Here is a 12,166-nt window from a genome sequence, read left to right as displayed (position 1 = left end):
ACACAACTATATTAAAGGATTTTTAAATTTTAAAAACGTTTTATTGTCTTTAAACTCCAGTATAAACCTTTTAAAAACATGCTCTAACTGTGTCATCCAGTATCAGCATGCCAACAAATATGCTCCTGTGTAAAACCTAAAAACTGTAGATAAGTTTTTTTGTAGATAAACTAAAATATACAGGATTGGTTTCTTTGCTTTTTTAGTACAATACATTATTCTACTTATTAAAATTAAATAAATACTCAAAAATTTTAAAATTTTAATTTGTATAAGTTTTTAGCTTTTAGCTCCATTTACCCCATCCATAAAAAGACTCACTCGCAGCTTCCTCTCAAATTTAACAGTCATTTCATCATATAGCAGTTATTCCATTGGCAGTATGTAGCCACTGCTCCTGACTCCCAGTCACTGACTGAGTCAGATATCTAGCATGCCAAATATTTTTTGTTATTCGATCAACGAAAAACTTTTGGCGACTGAAAAACATGGCTAAAATCATATAGTGTGAACCTGAAATTAGAGACACAGCCAGTAAGTGTACAATTACATATTTTGAATTGTATATGGACATTGTGGGAAATAAGCAAAATGAGTAAAAGAGGGTTGAAAAAGAGAAAGGAATAGTTGGAATGCATGAATGCATGTTGGTGTTCAAAGATGAGAAGAACTATTGATCCTGGTGATGAAATAATAGCCACAATCACAATAGAGCATGTGATGGTGATGGTCTATCACTGAGTACAGATAACCTCAGATAGATAACAGTGGCTTCTGTTATTCAGACTTTTCATCAAACTAACTCACTGATTGTGATTACATGGAATTATGGAGCATTCCAGCATTCATTTCATACCATCAGTAACTGCTGGCGTCCCTTATCCTTCATCCCCGCTCAGGCTGAAGGTGGAAGGTGTACCAGCATCTCAGCTAAATACTGCCAGCGCTGGATAAGATATGAAATATTTATATTCCTGGTTTATCTGATTTAATGTGGATGAGATCATGCCTCCAAATGCTGAAAACCAAACTAACCAGGCAAACAATACTGTTCTCCAACCTTTTATGGCTTTTTTGTATTTGTGTGTATTATTTTTAGGTGTGACCAATGCTAAAGAGGTTTATGTGTCCTTAAAATGTGCCCACTGAGAATCATCTACTGTGTTTTAGGATGAAATTAGCATACTTCAGAATTATTAATGGAAAATACATTAGCATGAGTGCTGTATGCAGTTCTTGAAGAAAAAACAAAAGACATTCAGTTTTGTGTTGGGAGTTCTCAGTGTTGAGTACTTAATGCACTTAGCATTGCTAACTGAATCATTAAGAATAGCTGAGTCAATTAAATATTCATTAAAATATAATTGAGACAGACAGACCTTCGACCATAGCTTTAAATATGTTTATATATTTATATATATATTTTTTAAATTACAAATCCTGTTTCAATAGCAGCATAATACTAATGGCTATGGTTGCAGTTTATACAATTACTAATATAATCATTGATAATTAATCAGTACTCCCTGGTAGTTAACAGGAGGGATTTAGGTGTTAATGCAGCACTATTAATTAGTTACTTCGTTTATGGTTGGTGTGGTGCAGTGGATAACACCACCGCCTGCCAGTGAGCTACCATGTGAAAGACTGGGGTTCAAATCCACGTCTGGGTGACTGAATGCTGTGCTACACCAATAAGAAACCTTGGGCAAGACTCATAACACTACATTGGTCCACAGCTCTGGAAAAAAATGGAGAGAGCACTTCAGTTTCTGAATCAGTTTCTCTGATTTTGCTTTTTATAGGTTTATGTTTGAGTAAAATGAACATTGTTGTTTTATTCTATAAACTACAGACAACATTTCTCCCAAATTCCAAATAAAAATATTCTCATTTAGAGCATTTATTTACAGAAAATGAGAAATGACTGAAATAACCAAAAAGATGCAGAACTTTCAGACCTCAAATAATGCAAATAAAACACGTTCATATTCATAAAGTTCAGAAATAATCAATATTTGGTGGAATAACTCTGGGTGGTTTTTAATCACTTTTTTTGTAATGCATCTTGGCATCATGTTCTCCTCCACCAGTCTTACACACTGCTTTTGGATAACTTTATGCTGCTTTACTCCTGGTGCAAACATTCAAGCAGTTCAGTTTGGTGGTTTGATGGCTTTTGATCATCCATCTTCCTCTTGATTATATTCCAGAGGTTTTTAATTTGGTAAAATCAAAGAAACTCTTCATTTTTAAGACCTGTAGACTTGCAAGTCCCTCTGGATTAAAGTAAATATAAACGCAAAGTTTCCTATTATCTCAGAAACAGTCTTATATAAAGTGTTACCTCTCCAACTGTTAGAAGATAATAAATGTGACTACGTTTTTGAGGTGTTACATTACCTGCATGCAAAAAAGGCTACAGGTCTCCTCAGTTCTCCTGCTGGTTCTGGCAAGCCAGAGTGAAGACTGAGTGATATTGGACATTTTGGACATATAAAAATGACCTGAGAATTAAAGGCAGATACAGAACATCACTCTCTGAAAGAACTGAAAGATTTGGAGAGGAGACAGTGTCCAGTGTGAATCATGGCCTGATTTTGTCTCACAAATTGGCTGCAGAAACGTCTCCTGTGAGACGGGGTTGTCAGATACCAGGGCACTCATTCCTTTTCTACTTTTCCCTTCAAAAACCCAGGAGAATATGAGCAGACGAGGGGAGAGAGGGAAGCTCTGAACTGGGAGCAGAAACAATGAACTAGAATCGGAGAAACAGGATCTACTTCAGCATCATCTGATCTGATGTTGGTTATTGATTAACTCAATAAAACCAGTCTTAACCTCTTGAGACGCTGCGTCCTCGTATGGGGTCATTACATTTCTGCTTCTCTGCACTGTAAGATACTTCATTTTTTAAAACGTTGACCTTTTGTCCTTATGTGGAGACACTGCCTGAATCATATAGTGGTCACAAGACAACATTACACGCAATTGATTGGTTATGACATGCAGCCGCAAAAACCATCAAACTCATTATGTTGATGGAAATCGCACTCATCAGGACTATCATTACTACATGATTCCTTATGTGTTCCTTCATAGACTGATAGATCACTTCACTATTCTCAATTTACTATGTAAATTGAGATAAAGTAAAGTAAGGTAAATAAAAAGATAAATTTGACAAAAAAAATTGACCTTTGGCCTCATAAGAGGCAATGCCTATACCATCCAGTGGTCACATGACAACATTACACTTAACTGATTGAAAACTCTATGACGGGAATCCCAGACAATAGTTTCTACAGCCAGTCCAGACAGAAACATGGGCCAAGTAAATAATCTCACCCAATTTTATGTTTGAAACTAGTTTATTTACTTACTGTAGAAAGATAAATTTAGTTTTTGGACTAATCGAGTCCTTCTGATCCCAAATGACAAAGATAATTTTTAAATGTAAAAATGAACTACTTTTTCCATAGGAAGGTGTCCAAACTCTTCCAATGTATTAAGAGACTTTGAGTTACCCAAGTTCATTATATTGCATTGATGCTTACTGGTTGAATTGCCTAATTTTTTTAAAAAGTTTTTATTTATAATTCAACATATAATCTTTATTACCAATTTCATATCTAATCCAACTACAGTCTTAATAATAATTAACTCCTCAATTAGAGGCACAATTGGTTCAGTACCATTGACTCCTGTATTGTATTCTGTAGGGATAAAGCAGTGCAGATGTAATTCCATTTAACAGCATGGAGTAAAACACCAGCAAACTCTATTAGCATCCAGCTAACAGTTTAAAAGAGCACAACGAGAGAAGTCTTATCCAGCAGAAGGAGTAAATGGACCGTTTGCTTCTGAGACGCTGTGTTGGCTGTACTTCTCCCGTCTTCTTCTCAGTATTTCTGTTAGTAAGTCCTGTAATAAATGCCTCCACCATTCCTTTGGTCTCTCCTTTATCTGGACACCTCCCAGGATAACCCTCTGAGATGGTTTAGCGTGCTGTTTCTGTGGTCTGAGGCAGAATCCAGCGCTGGAGCTCTGCTTCCTTTAACCGAGTCAGACAGACGTATCTGATCTACACGCTGCCCTGCGTGAGAATAAAATTATTTCCAGCCTCCGCTGAGGGAAATCAGGAGCGACGCTGTGTGTTGTGCTGTTTTTCAGTAGTTCACTGATTTGTTTTGTCAGTTTTGGCTGTAGAGGAAGAAAACAGGCACCTGGCTGAGATTAGAAGCTTCATTGAAGGTGCAGCAAGTAATGCTAATATAAAACACTCGTCAAATTCACTGAATATCTCCTCACAGCTCACTAGCTCCACTAGTCTATTCCTTTCTCTGTGAATAGAAAGCATTAATGCCCAAGCTGTGTCGCAATGCTCATTGCTATCTTACACCCTGCCACTAGTGCTTCTGAATATATCTACACTGATGGGCGTGGTGTTCTGGAAATGAAAAAAATGAATTGGTAACAGAAAACACAGGAGCTCCACTGACTGAATAAAACCCTGACAACAGTCAACAGTTAGCACAAACCCAACTTTTACACCAACAATAAACAGAATAGTAAATAAAATAACATTGCTGTTCCTGTAAATGAGCTGCTGGAGTGTCAACCATCAGCTCAGTTACGGGAACAGCAATGTTTTTTTCCATATTTATTTTTTTGGTCTCTTTCTTTTCTTGATATTGTTTTTACTTTTTACTTATTTATATTTGATTTTTTTATGTGTTTAGTTTTATTTATTCATCTGTAGTTGAATTTTTATTAGTTCTATTACATTTTACTCAGTTACCTAGTTCTATTTTTTAATATATCTTTCTTATATATCTTATTAAAATGCTGTTTTTTATTGTTTTTTTAAAATGTATTTATTCTATTTACATGTTTTGTGTCAATCCCTTCCCTATGTAATTGCCCAAGGTGTGTCAAAATGCTCATTGCTACCTTACACCCCGCCCTGATAGAGCTGATGGAGAGCAGGCTGAGACTCTGGGAGCTGACTGTGTTTCTGGATTGGGTTTAATATGCTAACACAGAAAAAGGAGACGAGACAGAATCAGTTTCAGAATCAGTTTACATTCTTCCTGCTGTATTTTTTCAGTAATTCATTTCCCTTATCTGTCTCTTCCATTTGCTTTGCTTTTGTCTGTGTAATCATTCACTGAAAGCTCAGCAAACTCTGCTTTTGTTGGAGTTTTCTGAGTAAATCTGAGTAAGATGTTTTGGCGTTTACTTCTGGCTCCATTTTATTACAGATCTGAGATCAGCTACTGTTATTGTGTGTTATATGGAGTTACTGGAAGCTGTATAAACTATATCTCTATAATTGATCTGTATCTGTTTTTAATGAAACTGATAGAAGCTGCTGTTAAATCAATGCATTCGTCAATACCACAAAAATCCTCTATTAAAACATGTTTGAAAGTTAACTATATATATGTCTAATATATATATATATATATATATATATCTTTTTTCTTTTATCTCTGCGTTTCTGTATTTCTGTTTCAACCTCCCTCTGTCTCTCCCTTCTCTTCCCTTTTTTCTCTCTCCATCCCTCCTTCTTGCTCCTTTCTCTTTCTCTCTATTTCCCCCTCTCTTGTTTTCCTCTCCTCTTTTTCCTCTCTCTCTACCTCCCTCCTTCTCTGTCACCTTCTCTCTCTTCCTCTCTCTCTCCATCTTTCTCCCTTCTTTTTTCACTTTCTCTCCCACTCCCTCCCCCTCTCGCTCCCTCTTCTTTCTCTTTTCTGTATTTCTGGGTTTCCTTTTTAAACCTCCCTCCTCTCTCTCTTTCTCTTTCCCTCTCTCTCCCTATTTCTCCCTCCTCTTTTTATTATCCTTCTCTCACTGCCTCCCTCTCTCTGTCTCCTCCTCTCTCTCTCTCTCTCTCTCTCTCTCCAGATGGGCATCATGAGCTGATTAACGTCATCGTGGTTCTCAGTCCTCCTCGGCTCTGAGGAGAGGGGGATGAAACAGAGACGGGCGGTGAGGAACGATCTGCTTCATACGGACTTTACAGCTTTTTATCTCATTCTTCTCTGATGTTTTGAGGCAGGAAAGGTTTTTTTTGGAGTGTTTAGGGTTTATTTTTACTCATTGGATTTTTATTGTCCTTAATTTTTTATGTTTTTCTTACTGTGTAGAACTTATTCAGTAGAGTGCTCAGCTCAGAGTATTCAGAGCACTGAGAGGATCTACTCACTGGGAAACCTGCACCTCTAAAATATCACTGTGCTGTTTTTTTTTTTTTTTCCACACTCTCGTTCAGAGGGATCGTACCTGGGGGGTGGTGATGACCCACCTGTCACTCAGACGTTCTCGGCTCTGAGACGTCCTGCAGTGTGATTCTCCATCATCACACCTCTGTCGGCTCCTGTGATGAGTAGGTCATCGATGCAGGTGAGTCCCGGTGTCACCGGACGGATGGAATTAAAGACCTCACCATGTCTCCAGGTGAAGTGAAGGAACCGGGAGAAGATGTTCTATGATCTGGAGATCTCCAACTTCAGCACTAACTGGAGCACAGGTGAGGAGGATGCTGAGGGGGAGGAAGGTGCGCTGTCTGCGCTGGGCTGGGGCTGGAGCGACGCCCCCGAGCAGAGGCTGACCCGCACCGGGCACAGCGTGGTGGCCGTCATCCTGGGCTTCATCATGGTGTTCGGCTTCCTGAATAACGTGGTGGTGCTGGTGCTGTTCTGCAGGTTTAAGACGCTGCGCACCCCCGTTAACCTGCTGCTGCTCAATATCAGCGTCAGCGACATGCTGGTGTGCGTGTGCGGGACCTCGCTCAGCTTCGCCGCCAGCGTTCACGGCCGCTGGCTGGTCGGCCGGAGGGGCTGCATGTGGTACGGATTCGTCAACTCCTGCTTCGGTGAGTCCTGGACACACACACACACACACACACACTGAAGATGTGGTCTCTTTAACCACAGATTAACTATTATGTTAATCTGTCAGAAACAGCGATGATGTTCTGGGGTTAATTTGACCTGGTTCATGTTTAATTAGCCAAAATATATCTGAAACTCAAAAAAAATCCTTTTAATTAGTGTAAATATTTTTTTATTCTAGTTATTCCATCAATATTTAGTAGAATGGTGTTTATGACCTCTAACAGGTAATGCTTCAATCAGGATGATTCACTCATTTTTCTTAAAAACAAAAAAAATAAATAAATACATGTTCCAACTTTTTTCATCTTTCACTACTTTATTATTATTTTTTAAAGACCAACATATAAAACATATTTTACGTAACATTAAAACATAGCATCTCAATTAGTTTTATCAGGGTTTTTATTATATTTTTTATATTATTTTTAAACTCTTAAGGCATTAGTATTTTTGCTTTCTAAATTATCAACAAGTAATGTATGGTAAGCAAACTATTAAAAAAGTAATATAAATATCATATTTCTGAAGATGACAAAGTGTCCCCAAACTCTATGCATGAAATTTCCATCTCTACAAGCACAGCATGAACAAATCTCTCCTGCCTGCTTCTCATTTTATCCAGAGCAAATTTCCTGCAGTCCCTCACGCCACAGGTGACTCAGAGCAGCTGATGTTTGGCCGGGGGTTTCCTGCAGGCTGCTGACTGTCCGCCTAGAGCAGCTCACTAACCTAAAGCTCAGCAAAGTGGACACGAACGCGCCTTGCATAATCATGGATTTAATAATTAAGCAATTTTCCCCCAGTGTTGCATTATTAATGCAGGTCATACAGCGGCGCTATATCTGGGAGCTGACGGGACAGTAATGGACGGTAATGGACAGCGGCCCAACAAGTGACTTACTTACTTTACTGCCAAAGCAAATGACAAGCGCATCTTTTACGTAAAAGGTGACATTGCAGTGCTGCGCGCATTTTCTACAGTTTTACAGTACTGTTTTATCACAGAAAAAAAGTGTTCACTCTAAAAGGGAACTTTCACACAGGGGCAAACCAAGGACAGACACTGGCAGATACTAAATACACAACTCCTTTAAACCTAGGGAGCAAGGCAGAGAGAGGTAGTTAGGGACAGGCAGGGTCAGTATCAGAAAGGCAGCAAAAGTCAACAACCTACCAGAGTGTGAAGAAGGCAAAACGGTTCATACACGGTATATCCAGCTGGAAAAAGGGCTAGGCAAAAAATAGTAGTAAACAAACGACACAGAGAGCAAAGCAAGAGAGTAGTCAAAAATACAAAACGAGGCAGTAACAAAGGATAAAAACAAAGAAAAAAACATGTTTAAGAGGAGCTAATACTTAGCAAAGAACCACGGAAATGGAGGTGTATTTATACTATACAGAACAGGTGTGTGCAATCAGAAGCTGGTGGAGCAGGAGCGTCGTAGTGTCACTTGATTAGCAGAGTCAGGACAGTCCAGAGTTGGTGCATGCTGGGAATTGGAGTCTTTCTTTTGTGAACCAGAGCCCAGAGCAGATCTTTCCAGAACTCTTTTTAATCATTGGTTTCCAACTGTTCTTTCCCTGCACTTCACCCCCAGCTGCCATTCTTTTTGTAGGTAACTTGATGTTTGTTTCCCCAGGACAGACCCAGTATATGTAAAAACAGATAGTTTGAAGAAGAGGAAGTTGTCAATGGCAACAGAATAAACTCAATTATTATCAGCGGATTCAACTTCATGGAGGTGAAGCTCCTGCAAATCCATATGTAATAAGCTTTACTGACTCTACTAACTCTCTATTTTTAAAAACATTTTAAACATTGACTTTTACTGATAGGAAAACCCAAACAAATTAAAAAATAAAATGACTGTTTTTCTGCAGTCTGGCAGAATGTGACTATTTTTATTTATCTGATTGGTCAGTATGTTCTGATGAGCTGTGAATATAGTCCAGTTAATGAAGACTGCTAAATGAACTGCTAATATAAGAGGGTTCATTTAGAGTTCAGAGTGATCAATAGCTTTTTATAGTTTCTGCAGTTCACAGAGAAACTGATCTCAGAACAGATAAAAATTCCTTATTCCTTAAGTGAGGCATTAACCATCTTCTGCTAATGATAATAGCATTAGTGTACACAACACTCACTCACTGTACAACCTCCAAAATGAATAGGAAAATATTAATGTATAAAAAATGCATTGTTTCTTATGTTTACTTTGCTTGAGTTTCATTGCACAGTATGAAAACATTAAGAAGTTCTAATATGGATTTGAATATTACTTAAATAGGGCTAGTCACTGAAATGTGTCTCATAAACTAAATAGAATATTTAACCCTTTACACCCTATATATTTGTAAGCCCACAATTCTTTACTTTCATAACTGGCCTTTTAAGGCAGAGAGAATTTAAGATAGATAAAGTGATCCAGACTAGTGCCTATTAAAGCTGGTGCACTAATGTGGCTAATCATTTTTGTCCTAAAAAGATTATGCTAATGCTAATGCTAACATTAATTTCATGTGATGTTCAGTATTGCACTCAGAAACACATCAGTCCTGCTTAAAAAGTCATTTTTATAAACCTTTCCTGACCTTTAAAAAAACACTTTTACTGTGGTCATTTCACCTCTGCAATCTCAACACCTTCATCCCCTTCTGAATCAACGTTTACACCTCAGTTTCACTCAGAACACCTCGCTGCTCGGCCTCGTGGTTCTCCGTGTGTAGAGGTGAACTCTCCTCAGGTGTTGATGTGAACGGGGTTAGATACCTGTGAATCTGCCTGGAGCAGAACTGGAATAAACTCAAGAAAAGTACACATGAACTCCATCAGGTGCTGCAGAAGCTGAAAAGAAGAGGCAGGAGGAGTTTGTGAAAAAACGTCTATTGATTGATATGTTGTATGTCCTCCCATTAGGCCTAGAGCCTGTAATAAAGTTTAATAAAAATAATGTACCTATCATACACATCATCACTGTTCCAGTAAAACCCAGTGTCTCCATTTTAGCCATCTTTGACTTTTTCACATAATGTGAAATAGTCAAAAATAGATTATTAATGAAGCACTGTACATGCTCCAAAATGACTTGGAGTAAAATAATTTTACACTGACTTTTAAGAGTCAAAAATTTAAGAAGGGTTTTCCTCCTCCTTAAACTGCTGTTTTATACAGTACTTCTCTTCTCACTGAGAAATCTGTTTATTTTTCTTTTCCCATGTTCTTTTTAAGCACATGGCTCTGTTTTGATGTTGTCTTCTTTCTGGCTTAGCCCCTCCCTGTCATCAGTGTTCTCACCTGTGTCTAGCTTGTAACCCCGCCCCCTCGTTATCTTCTACAGATGTTCCCTGTCTCCTGGTGTATATAGAGCCCCTTTGTTTCAGTGTTCCTTGTCTGCTTTCCTGTATGTTTTATCAGATTGAGTTCAGTACTCATCTTGCATTAACGTTCATGCTGCTTTAAGCATTAAGAGTCCCTTTAAATGGAACTGAAGGGGTGAGCCCAACTCTTGAAAAAAAACCCCACATATTTATCCCCCCTCTACCAAACTTTACTACTGGCACAGTGCATTTCAACTTGGTAACTCCACCCCCTCGTTATCTGTTCCAGGTGTTCCGTGTCTGTTTTTTTTTGTGCTCTGTATGAGTGTTTATTTGTGTTAGTGTTTGTAAGATACATTCAGCATGATACTAAAAACAAACAGAACCTAATCTTGACATCACCTGCCAATGACTGATTGGTAGATTGATTATTTTTAAAACAGAAACAGGATACAGGAACAGCCTTTTCCCTTATATTCAGTGGAAGATTAATACGTACATGGTTTGGGAAATTTAAATGTATGTAATAAACTGTGTTTCCCACTGGTTCTGCCGCTGACTGATTAATAGAAAGAGCACAGGAGGGTTCCTGGAAATTCGCGCCGTCACTCACAGACAGGCTGTGATTTTCATTACTGCAGAGTCTGTGGGACGCGCCTACTTTCTTCAATTTGCCAATATTTAAAGAAATGATTAAAGAAATAAAATAAAAAAATTCCACTTCTAAACTTACTGATGAGAAGTTTCTCTTTCTTCAGCATCATGATGAAAGAAGTTGAAATGTGAGAACTAGTTTGTTGGACTGATGTCGGTCCTGGATTTGCATGCGAGAGCAGGATGGACCGGTTGCATAATAAAACTTTCTCATGTCTGCGATTGATTCCTCAGACCACCTAAAGCTGAACATGCCTCAGGACGACATGTTCGGACCTTCAGAGCCGTTTGATCATGGTCTCGTCTGCTCCAGATCATGCTGTAGGACGACACGGCGGGAGGGAACTCAGAACGTGGCTGGAAGCGTCCACTTTATTCTAGATGCAGGGACTGACCTTGAAGAAGAGAGAGAAGGGCGTAGAGAAGTGAGGAGGAGATGTGGATTCTGTTCATTTAACCTGGTCCATCCTGATCTGATAATTCATTAAAAAGAGAGAGAGAAAAAGAGAGAGAGAGAGAGAGATGCAGGGGGCTAAAATGGAACTTCATATGTAGGTGTTCTACATCTCCAAATCCGAAAATATTGGGACAGAATGGAAAATTAAAATAAAACATGCAGTGTTGCATTAAATATACAGTGTCTCTTTTCCAAATCTTAAATTCAGTGTTTTTTTTATTATTTTAAATTGTTCTGCATATAATATCTTCAAAGTAGCTCCCCTTTCTTAGATGACAACTTTTTTTTTACATTTCTGCTGGATTTTCTCAGTCAGTTTTATGAGGTAGAGTCTCCTGGAATTCAGGCTTTCAGTTAACAGCTGTGCTGAACTCATCAAGAGTTAATTACTTGAATTTCTTGTCTCTTAATAATGTGTTTGAGAGCATCAGTTAAAGTAAAGTAGTGAAGAGGTAGAGTTACAGGTATACAGTGAATAGTGAATATTTGAGTAATGTTCGAATCCAGATTATGAGAAGCGAGAAATACTCAACTAAATATACAACCCCTGGCAAAAAGTATGGAATCACCAGTCTTGGATGAGCACTCCTTCACACATTTCATTCTGTAAAACAAACTCTGATCAAAAACATGATACAATAATAAGGTAATTCCAAAGTGCAACTTGTTGGCTTTCAGGAACACTCAAAGAAATGAAGAAAAAACATTGTGGAAGTCAGTGAATGTTACTTTTATTGACCAACCACAGGGAAAAAAATATGGAATCACTCAAATCTGAGGAAAAAAGTATGGAATCACTCAAATTGAAGGTAGAAAATAAGGACACACCCAGTCA

The 12,166-nt window shown here is 38.2% G+C and overlaps 1 protein-coding gene across 1 annotated transcript in view; it reads left to right on the top strand.

The window, feature by feature from the left end:
- The first annotated feature begins 6,486 nt into the window (after positions 1–6,486).
- tmtops2a (teleost multiple tissue opsin 2a) overlaps positions 6,487–12,166 on the top strand; it is a 20,169-nt gene continuing 14,489 nt past the window's right edge. The window contains 1 exon segment of the mRNA NM_001291266.1: positions 6,487–6,880. Within this exon segment, the coding sequence (NP_001278195.1) occupies positions 6,487–6,880 (394 nt within the window).

The sequence above is a fragment of the Astyanax mexicanus genome, chromosome 5 (assembly GCF_023375975.1).
Source record: "Astyanax mexicanus isolate ESR-SI-001 chromosome 5, AstMex3_surface, whole genome shotgun sequence".
NCBI classification, from domain to species: domain Eukaryota; kingdom Metazoa; phylum Chordata; class Actinopteri; order Characiformes; family Acestrorhamphidae; genus Astyanax; species Astyanax mexicanus.
The sequence above is the reverse complement of the archived record's forward strand: the minus strand, read 5'-3'. Positions and strand labels throughout refer to the sequence as shown.